The sequence below is a fragment of the Hemibagrus wyckioides genome, linkage group LG28 (assembly GCF_019097595.1).
Source record: "Hemibagrus wyckioides isolate EC202008001 linkage group LG28, SWU_Hwy_1.0, whole genome shotgun sequence".
NCBI lineage: Eukaryota > Metazoa > Chordata > Actinopteri > Siluriformes > Bagridae > Hemibagrus > Hemibagrus wyckioides.
In genome coordinates, this window is record NC_080737.1 from 16,580,036 (window position 1) to 16,602,048 (window position 22,013).

The window sequence follows — 22,013 nt, forward strand, 5'->3', positions numbered from 1 at the left end:
TGAATAATGATTATCTGGTGACTGAAAAAGGCATTGGTCATCAGATCGCACACTATTAAGAGCAAACCAGCTATTAATTTTATTTGAAGAAATCCACATGTTACACGATACAGATAGAACTCTAAAAATGAACTTTTTTGTACTGTGACTAAAAAAAATGTAAAACAGAAGTATAGTTTCATGCATCACAGGGCATTTTAGTTCTAAATTGATCACAGTAATGATTAATACAGATAAATGCACTGCATGCTTCACTCTTTCTTGATCTTTTTTATGAAACATTTACGGAAGAACCAACTGCACGTCTTCACAAAGACTAACACAACCAATGCAATTATGGAGAGCAGGAAGGCAGCCACATCCAAGCAGTGGTACTGATACCACGTGAGGTTATGGGCTTCAACTCTTAGGTGCTTGGCCCCCTTATGGCGCATTACATACTCAATCCAGTATACGGCCTGGTCTAGCGGCTTCATCGGTTGATCACGGTGAATTTGGGATAGCCTCATCATGCTCTCCTTGTAGCTAAGAAAGAAGAAAAAAACTATCAAATTGTGTTTAGACGGAAACATGTTTGTGAAATTAGACACTTGGATGATCTTAGGGTAGCTTCAACTTAGCCAACTGCAAGTGTGATAAATATACAAATTTTTACTGGTTTGTACTTTAAAAATTTTTATATCAAATGTCCTGTATGAATGCATCAGGCACATTTCAAGTGTGAATGTCTTTGTCTTGAAAGTTTGTCAAGCACAGTTTGGGCATTTCCTAAGAATTAATGATAATTCAGTTAGAAATGTAAAATTGAGCAGCTTAATGTGCTTGTTGAAATGCACCCTTAAACTGATCTTAATCTTAAAGAATCATCTTGTATGGAAATCACAATATCCACTTACGATGGATTGTTAATGACGTCATTGACAGCCTGCTTCAAGTCCTCGGTCCCCATTTTATTGAAATTAAGCATCACAGCAGCTCCTTTGGCTTTCATGTGATTTACATTGCTATGTTGATCAGCAAACAGTGGCAGACCCACCATGGGAACTCCATGATAAATAGCTTCATATATTCCATTAGCCCCTCCATGGGTGATGAAGGCCTTGGTTTTAGGATGTCCTGTAGATACAAATCATTAGCGCATTTACTTCAACAGAATGTAATATAGCTTCAGTGAAAATGTTCCTTACCTAGTAAATCATTCTGAGGAATCCAGTCATAGAGTTTTGTATTAGCAGCAAGAGTTTCTGGTTTCTCACCAGTGTATCGCCACAAGACCTGAAATTACACACAGGATTCACATCTAAGGGACTTACAAGTGACCTTATCCAGGTCTATTCATCACTAATTGGAAATTTATTGTAGCCAGTCTATCTACATTTTGAGGGATAAAATGGAGAACCTTAAAGAATTCAGAATTAGTGAAAACCAAAATCAATTCTAATTATTTTGTCTAAATGAATTTAAGTTTAACAACTCTTTGGGACAGTGCTTGTAGATGTAACTGAACCCTAGTGCCTGTGTAGTCTAGGCGCCTAATGACACCTAAAATCCTTCATAATCAGATTATAGATTATGTTTCAAGATGTGATTCACTGATTGTGTAAACCCATACCTTTTGGGGAATCTGTCCGAGTGCTGAAGCGATGGTGTTCGCTCTCTCTTTGGTGAGGTTTTTTATCATGGAGCCTAGTGAAAACACTACAATCCCATCATCTCCTGAGCTCTGGACAAAATCCTCCATCTCCTATAAAAACCAGAATTCAAAGGTATTAATGAGACAGATTACAGTGACTACACTGGAAGCCTTGGTTGTTTGTTCCAGTTTTGCAGTTTGTTTTCTATACTTGAACAATTTAAAATATATAATAGTGTTATATACTAAGTTTACTGACAATTTACTGAGGTTAATCTGCATTTGGGTGCTAAAGCATCTTGCATTTTCACCACACATCAATGGTGAGTATGATTCAGCTCTGTTTATTTCCTATTACAAATGAATTGAACAGCTTAAAAATGGAAGATGTTAGACATAAGATAATGAATAATGAACTTACTTTTGGTAGAGGTTTTGCAGGTTTGCAGTGTAATCCACCAACCATTTTGAAGTTTGGGAGGAGCGGCCGTGGATATTCGAAGTCCCAAAAAGTTCGGATTAACCAGATGTCAGCTTTGCCCATAGATTCACACCGCGTTGTGGGTTTGCCTGTGAAGTACAGGAACACAGAAATTCCTGTCTAGTTAGTAAAAGTTTTGTGAAGTGAATGCCATGTCTTCTATGTATAGTAGCATGTTCTCTAAACGCTCTGTAAAGTCCATGTGATGCCCCTGATTGGTAGCTGTAAGTACATATAGAGTGATGGTGTATATTATTCAGAAGAGACATCACACTGGGCAGATTAAGACCATCCACCATCAGGTCAGCACATGGCATCATGAGGTCATACAGAATTATATTGAAGTGTGGCAGTTATTCACCTCACTTATTTCATGTATATTTTACCTTTTCCATTATTTAGTCAGATTTTGTCTTTTCACGTGTTGCTGTGCTCTAAAATAACATTTTTTGGCATAGAAGTGAGACCAAATAATAAAAAAATAGGAGGGTTGTTCAAGTTGGCCAACTTGTGCTTGTTGTACACACGGTCAATGACCTTAAAAGCTGTCAGAAAAACATCACTGTAGTCTTGTGCCAGGGAATAACAACATCCTGTTTAGAATGACAAACATGCTGAAGCAACAAAGATGACCAAATTGAAACAGATTTCTATTACATTATGGTCCTTCATGGTTCATTCTTAACTAATGGTTTCAGCCTGGTCAAGGTTGCAGTGGGTCATGAGCATATTCATGTTCATATTCACAAATGGGACACCAGTCATTCACTGGGCACTATGCACATAATCACACGAAGGGGAAATGTAGTATAAACAAGGCATATTTTCAGACAGTGGAGGAAAACTAGAGAACTTGGAGGAAATCAGTGAACCTCTAGAAAACCCAACATGCAAAACTCCATACAGACAGATCAAGATCAGGATTGAACTAAAGAGACCCTGGAGCTCTGTGGCAGCAGTGCTACCCACTGCACCACTGTACCACTTCAATGCCTGTACTTTGAATAATTAGTAATGTCAGATACAATAAATAGACTTGAGATAATTGACTTAATTATTAATCATTACTGCCTGTAAGTCAAAATGAAAATGAAATCACAAACAAGACATGATTATTTACCCATGACTTCTGTAAAGAGATGATTCCATTTCACCATAGCCAGGACATCAGATAGAATATTTATAAAGAAAATAAACAAAACATTTTTCACTCTCTGTAGGAAATCCATGTGATCTGTATAACCCAGGCCAGTTGCAGGAACATAGGACGGTGGTGCGGGAAGCTGGCCACAGAGTCGCTCCATAACACTGCCATAACTGAATCTCAGAGTGTTTATGAAGGGCAGATTGAGCTTCTGTGCTAGCAGTTCCCCACATACAATCACAGGGTCTGTCAGAAGAACATCAAACTTTTCCATTCTCCACTTCTCCAGCAGATCTTTACGTGCAAAAAGCTCTTTGCATAGAGCTTTATTCTGGTCCATCATCTTGTCTGTTATTTCAGTGAGCTTCAGAAAAGCCTGAAACTTGTTGGTATTTGGCACGTCGTACATCCAGTATTTAATAAGCCTGTCAAATGTGTCAGTAACCTCTGTCTTGCTGTGAGGCACCTGTATGACCTCTACATTGTAGCCCGGAGACTTATCTGTCTTTATTGACGGTGTAGCGCTCTGGGTAACGATGGTCACACTATGTCCTCTTGCTATAAGCTCATCTATGATCATTTTAATGTTGAGCCAGTGACTGAATTCCTCAGGCCAGATTAAGATTTTCCCTGCTGTCACACACAGCGGAGTCAGACAGAGTAAGAGCAGAAGGCAGAGAGTGGCTCTCCCACATGCACTCATGATGGCAGAAGAATCTGAGGATTAAATCAGAGCAGAAAACTTATAATACTCCAAATCTGTCATGTGAGGGCATTGACCTTTATTCCTAAAAGCAGGGCTGGTTTCTGACCACACAGACACACTGACCTATAGAAACAGCAGGGAGAGTTTAACAAGTGCACCAATCTGCAAGTCAACATATGACATCATAGAATCAGGAGCAGATTTATGGAATGGATGCCATGTAATACAAATGCGAAGATGTTATATCTGCAAAATACAAAACTGGCAAAAGTTGGCACATCTTGATTTGGCAATTTTATTTCACTCTTCCAGGCAAAAATGTTTCAGATCTATAAAATTGTGAGGTTCCCCATGGATTTGATTTATATCTGGGCCATTCCAAAACACTCATCTTCCTCTTAAGAAACCATTCCTGTGGCCTGCAGGTTTTGATACAGAGTAGATTGGTATTTGGAGCTATTCATGATTCATGATTCCCTCTATCTTCCCTAGAGCCCTAGTCCCTAGAAGCAGCCCCTATAGCATGATGCTGCCAACACCATGCTTCACTGTGGATTTGGTTTTACCTTGGTTTCATTAGACCATAAGAAGTTTTGCCATACAATTTGGCCAAATTCAGGTGGGCTTGAAAGAGGAAGGGCTCCCATCTAGCCACTCTACTCAACAGCCCAAACATGTGAAGAGATTGTTAAAGAGATTGTTGTAACATGCAGGGTCTGACCAGAACTAGCCAGAAATTTCTGCAACTCTTTTAATATTGCTCTAGGTCTCATGTCAGACTCCCTAATAAGTTGTCACCGTTGTTTATTTTGGAGGAACATTCTGTTCTTAGTAATGCCATTGTGGTGTCCTATATTTTCCACTTGATGGTGGCCTTTACACTGTTCCGTGGTACATTTAATGTTTTGGAAATTCTATTGTTCCCCTCTTCTGATCAATACCTTGAAGCAAGGAGATCTCATGCTTTGTAAGATCTTTGAGAACCATGGCTTTAGCATTCGGCTGAAACCAAGAGGATATCAAGAAACTGACTATTTTTAATTGGGATTAATGAGAGTTGATTCATTGATAACAGTTGTATGATAATTTCTCTTGAATACACGCTCCACTATTATTGTTGTGGAATGATTTGGTTAGATTTATCTTGGTTTCTCTTCGGTTTTACATCACAAAACCCTAACTGGGGTGTGTAGCCTCTTAGGAAGATATTTGAGATAGATAGAGGATGCCTTGGTATTAAAAAGATGAGAGTTGGGAGTCACAAGAGTAAAGGAATCAGTGAGCTTTGCCTTTCATGGGGTCTGGGGCCATCAGCAAGAACAATTTACACTGTGGTTCCATTCCATGAGCTCCTCAAAACTGACACACTTGCTGTGACTGTATTTGCATTAAAACACTAATATTTTGGTATTGAGAAATAAGTTCAGCTGCTACATTACCAATACCAAGGAGGTATAAGATCTATTCATCATGTTTATTATATGAAAAGGCAAATATTCTACTTGTGACATTAGTCATGGGCAAAAAAAGAGGTTTGTTCAAGTTTGCCAACTTGCGCTTGTTGTACGCACGGTTAATGACCTTAAAAGCTGTTAGAAAAACGTAACTACAGTTATGTGCCAGAGAATGACCACATCCTGTTTAGAATGACTGGAAAAATGCTGAAGCAAAAAAGATCACTTGACCAGATTTCTATTACAGCATGCCCATATTTTGTGTGCCTTTGCTCATGCTTCACTAATTTCTCTTGAGGATGAGACCTAAATTGAGAGGTTTTAGTTTTTTCAGTGATATATTTTCTTCTAAATCATAATTTAATCACAAAGGAGAGATGATTATTTACCCATGACGTCCGTAAAGAGAAAGCAGAAAGCAGCTCTCCCACATGCACTCATGATGGCAGAAGAATCTGAGGATTCAATCAGAGCAGAAAACCTATAATGCTACACATCTGTCATGTAAAGCATTGATTTTTATTTCCAATAGCAGGATAGGTTTCTGACCTCAAATTCACATTGACCTGCAAATAAAAATTAAGACCCATGGCCTGGGTTGGTGTGGGATTTTCTGTCTTAAAATTGTGTCCGTCCCTGCAGTCAAGTTACATAAATGAAAAAAGTAGAAGTTAGTTGTACTGGTTATTAATAATTACCACAATTTTTGGACAATCAGAATAAACAAGTTACTCTAACTTACCATATTTAATTGTACTTTACTTCATTTTTTAAATATTTGTATTTTTCTTAATTTTTATTTGCAGGTCAGTGTGAGTTTGAGGTCAGAAACCTGTCCTGCCATTGGGAATAAACATTAGTACAAATGCTAGCACACGAGCTTAATCTGCCCTTCATAAACACTCTGAGTTTCAGTTATGGCAGTGTTATGGAGTGACTCTGTGGCCAGCTTCCTGCACCACCGTCCTATGTTCCTGCAGCTAGACTGGGTTATACAGACCACATGGACTTCCTACAGAGAGTGAAAAATGTTTTGTTTATTTTTTTTATAAATATTGCATCAGATCTCTTGGCTATGGTGAAATGGGATCATCTCTTTACAGAAGTCATGGGTAAATAATCATCTCTTCTTTGTGATTTCATTATGATTTCAGGTTTAGAAGAAAATATCACTGAAAAAACTAAAATCTCTCAATTTAGTTCTCATCCTCAAAAGAAATTAGTGAAGTATGAGCAAAGACACAGAAAACATGGGCATGCTGTAACAGAAATCTGGTCAAGTGATGTTTTTTGCTTCAGCAGTTTTCCAGTCATTCTAAACAGTATGTGGTCATTCTCTGGCACAGGACTATAGTGACGTTTTTCAGCTTTTAAGGTCATTAACCGTGCGTACAACAAGCGCAAGTTGGCAAACTTGAACAAACCTCTGATTTTTTTGCCCATGACTAATACCTCCTTGACATACCCATGACACATGACATACCTCCTTGGTATTGGTATTGCTGCTACTGAACGTATATCTCAATACCAAAATATTAGTGTTTTAATGCAAATACAGTCACAGCATGTGTGCCATTTTTGAAGAGCTCATGGAACGGAACCACAGTGTAAATTGTTTTTGTTGATGGCCCCAAAACTCCATAAAAGGCAGAGCTCAACTGAAATCATAGGAAAAATGCAGAAATAGACTTTAAGTAAGGTGAAATAAGTGAGGTGAAAAATTGCCACACTTCAATATACTTCTGTATGATGCCATGTGCTGACCTGATGGTGGATAATGTTGAGCTGCCCAGTGTGATATCTCTTCTGGTCACTTTTATACACTTTGTGTATAATATACACCATTGCTCTACCATCAAATGTACATTCAGCTACCACTCAGGGTCATCTCACTGATCAAATGGACTTTACAGAGCATTTAGAAAACATGCTATTATACATGGAAGACTTGGTTTGACCAGCTAGATTTAACAACTACACAACAAGTACAGCTGTGTTCCTGTACTCCACAGGCAAACCAACAACGCGGTGTGAATCTATGAGCAAAGCTGACATCTGGTTAATCCGAAATTATTGGAACTTGGAATATCCATGGCCGCTCCTCCCAAACTTCAAATTTGTTGGTGGATTACACTGCAAACCTGCAAAACCTCTACGAAAAGTAAGTTCATTCTCGTGTCTTTGTAATAGTAAATGAACAAAGCTTTGCTTTCTGAATCATACTCACCATTGGTGTGTGTTCAAAATACAAGATACAATTCCTTTAGCACACAAATGCAGATTAACCTCAGTAAATTGTCAGTAAAGTCAGTGTATAACACTATTATATATTCAGAATTGTTCATGTACAGAAAGCAAACTGCAAAACTGGAATAAAGTCTGTCTCATTAATAACTTTGCATTTGAATATCAAAGTCCACAAAAGGGGGTAGAGCGTTTTTGTATTTAGCTCCAAAACTTTGCAATAGTCTTCCTGACAGTGTTCGGGGCTCAGACACAGTCTCCCAGGTTAAATGTAGACTAAAGACTTATCTCATTAGCCTGGCATACATCTAACACTTCCCATAACCTTGTGCTCCAGTACATCTGATTAAATGCACATTATCATCTAGTACTGCTAATATTATGAACAGCAGCTACGCTAATGCTGTTCCATTGTTTCCCTTCTTCTACCCATCCCGAGGCATACAGAGACTGTGCCGGCTCCAGGGGCATCCGGAGATGGACCATCTCCAGCCGGGTTCTGCTTGTGAGGATTGGGATATTCAAGCAGCGCTGTGGACAACAACCTCCTTATTGATTTACATAACATTATACACATGCTGTATCTGCATCACACAATTGTCACCCCAGTGAGGATGGGTTCCCATTTGAGTCTGGTTCTTCTCAAGGTTTCTTCCACTTACCATGTAAGGGAGTTTTTCCTTGCCACAGTCGCCTCAGTCACCTCAGGCTTGCTCATTTGGGATAACATCTAGGACTGTTTGTCTGTTTGTCTGTTTGTTTTCTTATGTTGTTTCTCATGTAAAGCTGCTTTGAGACAATGCTCTTTGTTAAAAGTGCTATACAAAAAAAAATTGAATTGAATTGAATTTGTATAGGAGATGGAGGACTTTGTCCAGAGCTCAGGAGATGATGGTATTGTAGTGTTTTCACTAGGCTCCATGATAAAAAAAACCTCACCAAATAGAGAGCGAACACCATAGCTTCAGCACTCGGACAGATTCCCCAAAAGGTCTGAGTTTACACAATTAGCAAAACACATCTTGAAACATTTATAAGATCTAATTATCAAGGATTTTAGGTGTCATTAGGCACCTACACTACTCAGGCACTAGGATTACATTTACATTTACAGACACTGTCCCAAAGAGTTGTTATTTACTTAAGCTTTCACTAATTTTGAATTCTTTGAGGTTCTCCATTTTTCTCCCCAAAAATATCACTAGATAGATTAGCTATGATAAATTTCCAGTTAGTTTTAAATAGACCTGGATAAGGTCACTTGTAAGTCCCTCAGATCTGAATCCTGTGTGTAATTTCAGGTCTTGTGGCGATACACTGGCGAGAAACCAGAAACTCTTGCTGCTAATACAAGGCTCTATGACTGGATTCCTCAGAATGATTTACTAGGTAAGAAACATTTTCACTGAAGCTATAATATTGCATTCTGTTGAAGTAAATGCGCTAATGATTTGTATCTACAGGACATCCTAAAACCAAGGCCTTCATCACCCATGGAGGGACTAATGGAATATATGAAGCTATTTATCATGGAGTTCCCATGGTGGGTCTGCCACTGTTTGCTGATCAACATGATAGTGTAAATCACATGAAAGCCAAAGGAGCTGCAGTGACGCTTAACTTTAACAAAATGGGGACAGAGGACTTGAAGCAGGCTGTCAATGACGTCATTAACAATGCATCGTAAGTGGATATTGTGATTTCCATACAAGATGGTTCTTTAAGACAAAGTGATACGTTGCTGCCTTTCTGCTTTCTGTAATTGCACTAGTCGTGTTCATCTTTGTGAAGACGTGTAGATGGCTCTTCCGTAAATGTTGCAGAAAGACACCAGCAAAGAGCAAGAAAGAGTGAATATGAACATATTGTTGATTACTGTGTTATGTATAAAATGTACATGTTCAGGAGGTTGAAGTAAAGATTAAAATACATATTTGTAGCTTAATTTCTAATGCAATTAAATAATCATTTTTAGTCATTCAAACAGAAATGACCAAATTGCTAATTGTGTCTTCTCTAGCTTTTCCTTTCATTATGCCAATTCCTGGCATCTTCTCCTTCTCTGGCCCTTTTGCCCTTTATTCCATCTTCTCATCATCCTAGTTATACCCATCCCTTCCTTCACTCGTGTTAATCCTACCTTCTACATCCCAACTCTCATCTTTTTAATAGCAGTTCATCCTCTATCTATCCCAAATATCTTCCTCACACTGTACACTGTATGGAAAAAGTCTACACACCCCTGTTAGGGTTTTGTGATGTGAAACCAAAGAGAAACCAAGATAAATCTTGCCAAATCATTGCACAAAACTTTATAATGGAGTATGTGTTCAAAAGTAATTATCATACAACTGTTATCAATGAAGTGAGTCTCATTAATCCCAAATAAAGATATTCCGTTTCTTGATATCCGCTTGGTTTTATCCAAATGCTGAAGCCATGGTTCTCAAAGATCTTACAAAGCATGGGATCTCCTTGCTTCGAGGTATTGATCAGAAGAGGGGAACAATAGAATTTCCAAAACATTAAATGTACCACGGAACAGTGTAAAGGCCACCATCAAGTGGAAAAAACAGGACACCACAATGACATTGCTAAGAACAACATTCCTCTACAATAAACAAAATCACAAAGTGAAAATTTATCAGGGAGTCCACCAAGAGACCTAGACCTGCATGTTACAACAATCTCTTTTTGTATTTCAATTTGTGGAAAAACTCAGTCAAGCAGGCCCAGTCCTGATTGAAGAGAAGCAGCCCCTATAGCATGATGCTGCCAACTCCATGCTTTACAGTGGGTTTGGTTTCACCTTGGTTTCATTAGCCCATTAGAAGTTTTTCCACACAAACTGGCCAAATTCAGGTGGGCTTGAAAGACAAAGGGTTCCCATCTAGACACTTTACCCAACAGCCCAGACATGTGAAGAGATTGTTAAAGAGATTGTTGTAACATGCAGGGTCTGACCAGAACTAGATATTTCTGCAGCTCCTTTAATTTTGCTCTAGGTCTCTTGGTAGACTCCATGATAAATTTTCACTTTAGAGGAACGTTTTATTTTGGAGGAACGTTCTGTTCTTAGCAATGCCACTGTGGTGTCCTATTTTTTCCACTTGATGGCGGCATTTACACCATTCCATGGTTTAGGAAATACTATTGTTCCCCTCTTCTGATCAATACCTTGAAGCAAGGAGATCCCATGCTTTGTAAGACCATGGCTTCGGCATTTGGATAAAACCAAGAGAGCATCATGAAATTGATTTTCTTTATTTGGGATTAATGAGACTCACTTCATTGATAACAGTTGTATGATAATTAGCTTTGAACACATACTAGATTATAAAATCTTGTGCAATGATTTGGCAAGATTTATCTTGGTTTCACATCACAAAACCCTAACAGGGGTGTGTAGACTTTGTACATACAGTGTACAGTGTGAGGAAGTGCATTATGTGCATTTCATACATATCACGCTAATTAACAATACATTCGTATTCACTCTTTCTTGCTCTTTGCTGGTGTCTTTCTGCAACATTTCCAGAAGAGCCATCTGCACGTTTTCACAAAGATGAACACGACTAGTGCAATTACAGAGAGCAGAAAGGCAGCAACGTCCAAGCAGTGGTACTGATACCACGTGAGGTTATGGGCTCCGACTCTCAGGTGCTTGGCTCCCTTATGGCGCATCACATACTCGATCCAGAAGACAGCTCGGTCCAGCGGCTTCATCGGTTGGTCATGATGGATTTGGGAAAGCCTCATAATGCTCTCCTTGTAGCTATGAAAAGAAAAGAAATGAAAGAAAACTATCATATTGTGTTTAGACTGAAACATGTTTGTGAAATTAGACATTTTAATCTTAGAGTAGCTTCAACCATGTCAGCTGCAAGTGTTATAAATATACAATATTTACTGGTTTGTACTTTCAAAAATTGTATATCAAGTTTAGGGGAATGTCCTGTATGGTGAATGCTTCAGGCAAGACGATAATGTTTATGTCTTAAAGCTGGTCAGGCACAGTTTGGGAATTTCTGTTCTCCTCTCTTAAGGAGGTGAAATATATTGTTGGGTCTGGGCTAACTTCCTGAGTCATCATTACCACATCAGGAAAAGGAAAAGATAAATGAATGAAGAAAAGCATGAAGGAATTAATGAGAATTTAATGAGAAATGTAAAATTAAGTAGATTAGTATGCTCGTTGAAATGCACCCTTAAACTGATCTTAATATCAAAGAACCATCTTGTATGGAAATCACAACATCCACTCACGATGGATTTTTAATGACATCATTGACAGCCTGCTTCAAGTCCTCTGTCCCCAATTTGTTGAAGTCAAGCATCACAGCAGCTCCTTTGGCTTTCATGTGATTTACATTGTCAGGCTGATCAGCAAACAGTGGCAGACCCACCATGGGAACTCCATGATAAATAGCTTCATATATTCCATTAATCCCACCATGGGTGATGAAGGCCTTGGTTTTAGGATGTCCTGTAGATACAAATCATTAGTGATTTATTTACTTCAACAGAATATTATAGCTACAGTGAAAATGTTTCTTACCTAGTAAATCATTCTGAGGAATCCAGTCACAGACTCTTGTATTAGCAACAAGAGTTTCTGGTTTCTCGCCAGTGTATCGCCACAAGACCTGAAATTACACACAGGATTCAGATCTGAGGGACCTACAAGTGACCTTATCCAGGTCTATTCATCACTAACTGAAAATTTATCGTAGCTAATCTATCTACTGACATTTTTGGGAGTAAAATGGAGAACCTGAAAGAAACAGGAATCGGTGAATACTAAAGTAAATAACAACTCTTTGGGACAGTGCATGTAGATATAAGTATAATCCTATTGCCTGAGTACTGTAGGTGCCTAATGACACCTAAAATCTTTCATAATCAGATTATATGCTTCAAGTTGAGTTTTGCTAAACCTTTTGGGGAATCTGTCCGAGTGCTGAAGCGATGGTGTTCGCTCTCTCTTTGGTGAGGTTTTTTATCATGGAGCCAAGTGAAAACACTACAATACCATCATCTCCTGAGCTCTGGACAAAGTCCTCCATCTCCTATAAAAACCAGAATGCGAAGGTATTAATGAGACAGATTACAGTGACATTGCCAGATAACATTGGAAGCCTTGGACCTTTGTTCCAGCTTTGCAGTTTGTTTTCTACACATGAACAATTTAAAATATATAATAATGTTATATACTGATTTTACTGACAATTTACTGAGGTTAATCTGCATTTGGGTGCTAAAGCATCTTGCATTTTCACCACACACCAATGGTGAGTATGATTCAGGAAAGCAAAGCTCTGTTTATTTCCTATTACAAAGAAATGGAATGGATTGAAAATGGAAGACATCAGACACAAGAATGAACTTACTTTTGGTAGAGGTTTTGCAGGTTTGCAGTGTAATCCACCAACAAATTTGAAGTTTGGGAGGAGCGGCCGTGGAAATTCTAAGTCCCAATAAGTTCGGATTAACCAGATGTCAGCTTTGCCCATAGATTCACACCGTGTTGTGGGTTTGCCTGTGAAGTACAGGAACACAGAATCTGTTGTGTAGTTGGTAAAAGTTTTGTAAAGTTAATGCCATGTCTCCTATGTATGTTCTCTAAAGGCTCTGTAAAGTCCTTGTGATCAGTCAGATGCCCCTGATTGGTAGCTGTAAATACTTATGGTAGAGTGATGGTGTATATTATTTACAAAATTGACCAAAAGAGACTGGGCAGCTCAAGACCATCCACCATCAGGTCAGCACATGGCATCATCATACAGAACTGTATTGAAGTGTGGCAGTTTTTCACCTCACTTATTTCACATATATTTCACTTATTCCACAATTAAGTCAGATTTTGTCTGACGATTTTTTTTTTTTTTTAGATTTTGTGATCTAAAATAAATTTTTTTGGCATAGACGCGAGTCCAGATAATGTACTACCTCTGAAATTCTGCATTTTTCCTATGATTTCGGTTTAAGCTTTGCCTTTTATGGAGTTTTGGGGCCATCAACAAAAGCAGTTTACACTGTGGTTGAGCTCCTCAAAAATGACACACATTCTGTGACTGTATTTGCTTTAAAACACTAATATTTTAACACTGAGTCTTTGAAATAAGTTCAGCAGCAACATTACCAATACCAAGGAGGTAAGAGATCTATTGATCATGATTGTATTAAATAAAATGGCAAATAAGCTACCTGTAGCATTAGACATGTGCCGACTTGCACTTGTTGTACGCACGGTTAATGACCTTAAAAGCTGTTAGAAAAATGGCACTATAGTCTTGTGCCAGAGAATGACCACATACTGTTTAGAATGACTGGAAAAATGTTGAAGCAAAAAAGATCACTTGACCAGATTTCTGTTACAGCATGCCCATGTTTTCTGTGTCTTTTTTCATGCTTCACTAATGGCTTTCGAGGATGAAAACTAAACTGAGAGGTTTTAGTTTTTTCAGTGATATTTTCTTCTAAACCTGAAATCATAATGAAATCACAAAGAAGAGATGATTATTTACCCATGACTTCTGTAAAGAGATGATCCCATTTCAGCATAGCCAAGAGATCCGATGCAATATTTATAAAGAAAATAAACAAAACATTTTTCACTCTCTCTAGGAAATCCATGTGATCTGTATAACCCAGGCTAGCTGCAGGAACATAGGACGGTGGTGCAGGAAGCTGGCCACAAAGTCGCTCCATAACACTGCCATAACTGGAACTCAGAGTGTTTATGAAGGGCAGATTGAGCTTCTGTGCTAGCAGTTCCCCACATACAATCACAGGGTCTGTCAGAAGAACATCAAACTTTTCCATTCTCCACTTCTCCAGCAGATCTTCACGTGCAAAAAGCTCTCTGCATAGAGCTTTATTCTGCTCTAGCATCATGTCTATTATTTCAGTGAGCTTTAGAAAAGCATGGATCATGTTGGTATTTGGCAGGTCGTACATCCAGTATTTAAAAAACCTGTCGAATGTGTCAATAACCTTTGCCTTGCTGTGAGGCACCTGTATGACCTCTACATTGTAGCCCGGAGACTGATCTGTCTTTATTGACGGTGTAGCACTCTGGGTAATGATGGTCACACTATGTCCTCTTGCTATAAGCTCATCTATGATAATTTTAATGTTGAGCCAGTGGCTGAATTCCTCAGGCCAGATTAAGATTTTCCCTGCTGTCACACACAGCGGAGTCAGACAGAGTAAGAGCAGAAGGCAGAGAGCAGCGCTCCCACATGCACTCATGATGGCAGAAGAATCTGAGGATTAAATCAGAGCAGAATACCTGTAATTCTTTAGCATTGACCTTTATTTCCAATATCAGGGCAGGTTTCTGACCACAAAGACACAAAAACTATAAGTAAAGTAGAATTAAAGATGGTAAGTTAGAATAACTTGTTTATTCTGATTGTCCAAAAATTGTGGTAAACTATTAATAACCAGTACCCTATGAGTAATAACATTTCGACGCACAATTACAACTGACTTATTTACAGTGAGCGTTCATGTTGATAAAAATGGAGAGAGGTACATAAATTCTGTTTTAGTATTAAAAGTAACAGCAGGCAAAGTGTCACAAGTGTACCAACCTGTAATTCAATGACATCACATGGCATCAATCACATGGCATCATAGAGTCAGGAGCAGATTTACGGATTTTTCTATTTTTTAATAGAGAATGGGCTCCCATCTAGCCACTTATAACAGCCCAGGCATGTGAAGAGATTGTTAAAGAGAAGGGTTTGACCAGTACTAGCAAGATATTTCTGTAGCTCCTGTAATATTGCTCTAGGTCTCTTGGCAGACTCACGGATAAGTTGTCACTTTGTCATTTTGGAAGAATGTTCTGTTCTTAGCAATGTCACTGTGGTGTCCTGTTTTTTCCACTTGATGGTGGCCTTTACACTGTTCCTTGGTACATTTAATATTTTGGAAATTCTATTGTTCCCCTCTTCTGATCAATACCTTGAAGGATCACATGGTTTATAAGATCTTTGAGAACCATGGCTTCAGCATTTGGATAAAACCAAGCGGATATCAAGAAATTGATTATCTTTATTTGGGATTTATGAGACTCACTTCATTGATAACAGTTGTATGATAATTACTTTTGAACACATGCTCCATTATTGTTGTTGTGGAATGATTTGCTTAGATTTATCTTGGTTTCTCTTTGGTTTCACATCACAAAACCCTAACAGGGGTGTGTAGACCTTTTACAGTGTAAGGAAGACATTTAACATAGACAGAGGATGAATTGGGATTAAAAAGATGAGAGTTGGGATGTAGAGGGTAGGATTCACATGAATGAAGGAAGGGATGGTTATAACTGGGATGATGAGAAGATCGAATAAAGGGCAAAAGGGCCAATGAAGAAGAAGATGCCAGGAAGGGGTAATTGGCATGATGAAAGGAATAGCTAGAAAAGACATTTAACACAGAGCATTTTAATCATGGTATTTATATAAAATATCACAGTAATTAAAAAAATACATTCATATTCACTCTTTCTTGCTCTTTGCTGGTGTCTTTCTGCAACATTTACGGAAGAGCCATCTACACGTCTTCACAAAGATGAACACGACTAGTGCAATTACAGAGAGCAGAAAGGCAGCAACGTCCAAGCAGTGGTACTGATACCACGTGAGGTTATGGGCTTGAACCCTCAGGTGCTTGGCCCCCTTATGCCGCATCACAAACTCGATCCAGTATATGGCCTGGTCTAGCGGCTTCATCGGTTGGTCGTGGTGGATTCTGGATAGCCTCATAATGCTCTCCTTGTAGCTAAGAAAAGAAAAACATTTTATCAACAATTAATGAAATGTTTGGGTCACGTTGGGTAAAGACATTTATAGTCTGAAAAATGCATAGTGAGATTCTTAAGCCCTGTTCCAACATGAAAGTAGCATCCTGGGTGATCGGCTCACAAGTTAGACAGCCACAATGTGTATCTGTTCACACCTGGCATTATGATTGCTAAAAATGTCTTCATCTTTGCAAATCCATCAAATCTCTTAAAATGGGCATATGCTATGTGTTCTGTAAATATAAGGAGGGTTATATAAAGGTTTAGGTCTTTGGAGTGTCTTTCTAACAAATGCCCACTGACCAGAAATGTTGGGAATGGCTACTCTAACCTTTAATTTCATATCTGCACCAAATCACAATTCAGAATTCAGTATTCAGCAGTAGTGAGGGACACCATCTCAGCCTGCTCGCCACCACGACCCCATCAGGAACCGTGGAAAGAAAATGGCTGACTGACTGAATGGCAATAGAAATATTTATAAAGCTTCCAAGCTGACATTACTTAATTCGGTTCAATTTGATTGAATAATAAAGATGTAATTATGCAGGTGAAGGTGCTTATTGAATCTATATGCCTCCTTAAAGGGATTTTAATCTTAAAGAGCCAATTACTCAGATCAAATTCATCCACTCACGATGGATTGTTAATGACGTCATTGAGAGCCTGCTTCAAGTCCTTGGAATCCATTTTGTTGAAGTCAAGCATCACAGCAGCTCCTTTGGTTTTCATGTGATTTAGATTATCAGGCTGATCACCAAACAGTGGCAGACCCACCATGGGAACTCCATGATAAATAGCTTCATAAATTCCATTAGTCCCCCCATGGGTGATGAAGGCCTTGGTTTTAGGATGTCCTGAAGATACAAATCATTAGTGATTTATTTACTTCAACAGAATGTAATATTAAACAAACAAACGTTCCTTACCTAGTAAATCATTCTGAGGAATCCAGTCATAGAGTCTTGTATTAGGACCAAGATTTTCTGGCTTCTCGCCAGTGTATCGCCACAAGACCTGAAATTACACATAGGATTCAGATCTGAGGAACTGGTCTAAATCAACACCTACTGGAAATTTAGAGTAGCCAATCTGCCAGTTGACTTTTATTTCTTTAAAAGGTGGAAGAAAACTGGTCAACCCAGAGGAAACCTAGGATCTGGTAAGGTAAGGTAGAGTGTGGATTATGTATGTAGATGTGAATTTTTAATGGTGTAAACTCAGACCTTTTGGGGAATCTGTCCGAGTGCTGAAGCGATGGTGTTCGCTCTCTCTTTTGTGATGTTTTTTATCATGGAGCCTAGTGAAAACACTACAATACCATCATCTCCTGAGCTCTGGACAAAGTCCTCCATCTCCTATAAAAAACAAAATGGCAAGTCATTTAATGAGACAGATTACAGTGACGGCACTGGACATCTTTCTTGTTTTTATTGCCATTCATTTCAAATCATTATTCGATTTGAATATATAATCAAGTGTGATTGGTTTTGAGAATATACTGGTATATAAAAGGTGGTATAGGCTTTAATAAAATAATCTAGACCACAGTAATCTAGTCATCTAGTCATTTGTGTTCTAGATGTATATATTTCACCCACAGTACAGTAACTGAACACCAGTGGGGTAGTAAAGGTTATGTAATCATTCAATGATCTGTAGTAAAGTCAGTAAACTACGCCCTTCTATGCTTTGTCATTTTCCCAGAGTGAGTATAATAAGAGTATTATACATGCGTTCATCTCTTGCAACAATCTGTCAGACACGAGAACTTAGAGAGCTTACTTTTGGTAGAGGTTTTGGAGGTTTGCAGTGTAATCCACCGACAAATTTGAAGTTTGGGAGGAGCGGCCGTGGATATTCAAAGTCCCAATAAGTTCGGACTAACCAGATGTCAGCTTTGCCCATAGTGTCACATAGTGTTGTGGGTTTGCCTGTGAAGTACAGGAACACAAATACAGCAAGCTTTATATCTGTAACTACACTAATTACAATGCAGTGTTTGTTTAAGAATTTTTTGGAATTGTGTATAATTTAGAATGAACTTGTCAAGCAGTCGGAAAATATATAAAGCTGCAGTGCTACATCATACCAGGTAATTCGCTGAAATATCTATCAAAGCTTAACTTTTGCTGAAGTATCATCATCGATGTGTGTATGATGTATAGTAGCATGTTCTCTAATCGCTCTGTAAAGTCCATGTGATCAGTGAGATGCCCCTGAGCGGCAGCTGCAGGTACATAAGATGGTGGAGCGGGCATCTGCCCACAGAGTCGCTCCAGATTATATGCAAAAGAGACTCGGAGAGACATCACACTGGGCAGCTCGAGAGCTTCGGCCATCATGTCAGCACATGGCATCATAGGGTCATACAGAAGCACATCGAAATGCGACTCCTTCAGCAAAGTCACAAGATCTCTGTTACCAAGCATTCCATTGCACACAGCCTGTGTATAATGAGACATCCTGGACATCATGTTCCAAAACAAGATCAGCTTTTGAAAGCTGGTAGTGTTTTCATCCATCCACACACTGATAAAGCTCTGCCAAAAGTTGTCTGCCTCCTGTTGTTCCATGTCGATTTGAAAAGACATGAAGTTGAACCTGTCCTTTTGGCTATGTTTCAGTGTAGGTGAGGCAGAGTGTGTCAGAACGGTCACGCTGTGATTCCGGTCCATGAGCTCCTCAACAATGACATGCATGTTGCGCCAGTGACTGTATTCACCAGGAAGAACCAGTATGTTGCCACTGTGAGCCGTTTCAGACAAGCTCAGCAGCAGAATTACCAAGCAGGCAGAAGACCTGTTCCTCATCATTGCAGCAAATAAAATGTCCACTAAGCCACTTGTGACAAAATGTTCGAAAACAGGAGGAGTGTTTCAACTTGTCCAACTATTGTTTGCTTCAGAAGTGGTTAATGATCTGCGATAAATCACAGGACCTGGGACAAATGTCATAATCTTGTAGATCATTAACACAGAACCTGTCTGACATGGACAGGTGTTATAAGAGGTATTAAGTTCGCCTGAATTTTTTTTTTATCACAACATGATGGTAGCGAGGACCAGAAACCTCAGCAACCTAGAATGCACGGCAGGAGCTTTCACCTGGATGGGATGTCGTTTCATCGCATACACACATTAATGTTTTGACACTCTTTCATACCTAAGGCCAATTTAGAGGAGCAAGTATGCCTACATTCATGTTTTTGGACAGTGGCCAGATACCACAGCACACCTTCAGGGATCTAGTGGAGTCCATGCCTTGACGGGTCAGGGCTTTTTTGGCAGCAAAAGGGGGACTGACAGAATATTAGGCAGGTGGTCATAATGTTATGGCTGATTGGTGTATGCTGTAATTGAATACATCTACAGAATGCTAATGTGGCAGTAACACTGATAACATGGATAACTGGTATAAATCTCACACAGGACTGTGGTAACTCTACTTACCCATTCACACCCTCAAAGCTGACATAGTGGTACAGTGGACAACCTCATCAACAGTTAAGATTCTGGGTTACTGATAAGAAGGTTGGGGGTTCAAGCCCTAACACCTCCAAGCTACCAATGCTGCACCCTTAAATGCTTGAGTGGTACAGTGGACAGCCTCATCAACGGTTTTTCTAGCAAGCTATATGCAAAGAAAGGAGTTTTACTGTGCTGTATAGTATACTTGACATAAAGGCTTGTTCTCTGTCCTGCACCTCCTAACCAGATGTCAGCTTTGCCCATAGTCTCACATAGTGTTGTGGGTTTGCCTGTGAAGTACAGGAACACAAATACAGTAAGCTTTATATCTGTAACTACACTGATTACAATCCAGTGTTTGTTTAAGAATTTTTTGGAGCTGCTGCTCAGGGGCATCTCACTGATCACATGTTCTCTAATCGCTCTGTAAAGTCCATGTAATCAGTGAGATGCCCCTGAGCAGCAGCTGCAGGTACATAAGATGGTAGAGCGGGCATCTGCCCACAGAGTCGCTCCAGATTATACGCAAAAGAGACTCGGAGAGACATCACACTGGGCAGCTCGAGAGCTTCCACCATTATGTCAGCACCATGGGGTCATACAGAAGCACATCGAAATGTGACTCACAAGCTCTCTGTTACAACTTAAATATTTTTATCGCAACATGTCAACATTTTTAAACCTTATGCACATTCATTAATCTTCAGCAGCTGCTTGATACTGGTCAGAATCATGATGGTCAGGGCCAGAAACCTATCCCAGCAACCTAGGATGCATGGCAGGAGCATTCACCTGGATGGGATGCCAGTTCAGCCCATGCACAAAAATACATTTAGACACACAGTCCACAGAGTGTCTACATGCACGTTATTGGACTTTTCTATTCACATATCTTTTTTTGCTGAGGTGAAAAGTAAAGTGAGAGGTTTTCTATTTTTCAACAGTATTCTTCTTTTCTAAACCTGCGGCCTAAATGAAATCACAAATGAGAGATAATTATTCACCCATGACATCTGTAAAGAAGGGATCCCATTTTGCCATGATCACTAGATTAGACACGATATCGTGAAATACAATAAACAAAATATTCATCACTCTCTGCAGGAAATCCATGTGATCTGTATAGCCGAGGCCAAAGGCAGGAACATAGGATGGTGGTGCTGGCAGCTGCCCACAGTGTCGTGCCATGAAATTTGCAAAAAAGGGCCTCATGCTGATAACGAAGGGCAGATTGAGCTTTTGTGCTAGCAGTTCCCCACATACATTCACAGAGTCTGTAAGAAGAACATCAAACTTTTCCTTTCTCCACTTCTCCAGAAGATCTTCTCGTGCAAAAAGCTCTCTGCATAACACTTTATTCTGCTCTAGCATCATGCCAATTGCTTCAGTAAGCTTCAAAAAAGCTTGGAACTTGTTCATATTTGGCAGATCATACACGCAGTACTTTAAAATCCTGTCCATGTTGTGCATAATGTCCTCTTTGCTGTAAGGCACCTGTATGATCTCCATGGTGTAGCCCTGAGACTGGTCTTTCAGTAGAAACGGTGTAGCACTGTGGGTAACGATGGTCACACTGTGTCCTCTCGCTATAAGCTCATCTAAGATGGTTTTCATGTTGAGCCAGTGACTGAATTCTCCTGGCCAGACGAGGATCTTCCCAGCTGTCACACACAGTGGAGTCTGGATCAGACCGAGCAGGAGCAGGAAGCAGAGAGAAGCTCTCTCACATGCACTCATTCTATCTCACACGTGGAACAAGCCAGAGCAGAAATACTGCAAACGTCCACATCTGTCGAGTTAAAACAAAACGTTGACCTTTATTCCCAACAGCAGAGTAAATGTCTGATCATAAAGACACACAAATCTGACCAGGAGAGACACCAGGAAGAATTCCACAAGCGCAACAACCAGGAAGTTAACTCTGTTACTAAGAAACGCCGCTGTTTTTTCCTTCTGCTCAGTTTCCAGTTGGATGCAATAGATAACACTCCCTCTAGTGGCAGATCTAACAAACAGGACAAACAAGTCTGATCCATGGAGACCCCACCTCGCAAATTACAGGACTT

General features: G+C 39.4%; 3 protein-coding genes and 1 pseudogene across 5 annotated transcripts; 1 reads left to right on the plus strand and 3 right to left on the minus strand.

Moving 5' to 3' along the window:
- Window positions 1–251: 251 nt before the first annotated feature.
- Window positions 252–3,961, minus strand: LOC131348366 (UDP-glucuronosyltransferase 2C1-like). The gene is made up of 6 exons (XM_058383221.1): window positions 3,235–3,961; window positions 2,055–2,203; window positions 1,613–1,744; window positions 1,188–1,275; window positions 897–1,116; window positions 252–525 (listed from the first exon to the last, which is right to left on the minus strand). Exons 1-6 carry the CDS (start codon window positions 3,959–3,961, stop codon window positions 252–254), a joined length of 1,590 nt encoding a protein of 529 aa, XP_058239204.1.
- A 2,322-nt stretch (window positions 3,962–6,283) lies between these two features.
- LOC131348695 (UDP-glucuronosyltransferase 2B7-like) lies at window positions 6,284–9,349 on the plus strand (annotated as a pseudogene).
- Window positions 9,350–11,154: 1,805 nt separating this feature from the next.
- On the minus strand, window positions 11,155–15,676 carry LOC131348696 (UDP-glucuronosyltransferase 2C1-like). Its single transcript, XM_058383829.1, has 7 exons — window positions 15,637–15,676; window positions 14,190–14,930; window positions 13,053–13,201; window positions 12,600–12,731; window positions 12,221–12,308; window positions 11,929–12,148; window positions 11,155–11,437 (listed from the first exon to the last, which is right to left on the minus strand). The coding sequence occupies exons 1-7, from the start codon at window positions 15,674–15,676 to the stop codon at window positions 11,155–11,157; spliced, it is 1,653 nt and encodes a 550-aa protein (XP_058239812.1).
- Window positions 15,677–15,708: 32 nt separating this feature from the next.
- On the minus strand, window positions 15,709–21,894 carry LOC131348116 (UDP-glucuronosyltransferase 2C1-like). 3 transcript variants are annotated; one of them, XM_058382749.1, is made up of 7 exons: window positions 21,359–21,894; window positions 18,570–18,982; window positions 18,263–18,411; window positions 17,704–17,835; window positions 17,407–17,494; window positions 17,115–17,334; window positions 15,709–16,455 (listed from the first exon to the last, which is right to left on the minus strand). In XM_058382749.1, exons 1-7 carry the CDS (start codon window positions 21,682–21,684, stop codon window positions 16,173–16,175), a joined length of 1,611 nt encoding a protein of 536 aa, XP_058238732.1. In that variant the 5' UTR covers window positions 21,685–21,894; the 3' UTR covers window positions 15,709–16,172. The 3 variants fall into 3 exon arrangements, with proteins under 3 accessions (XP_058238732.1, XP_058238730.1, XP_058238731.1); XM_058382747.1 differs by lacking the exon at window positions 18,570–18,982 and having other exon boundaries at window positions 20,952–21,891; XM_058382748.1 differs by lacking the exon at window positions 21,359–21,894 and having other exon boundaries at window positions 18,570–20,043.
- Window positions 21,895–22,013: the final 119 nt, after the last annotated feature.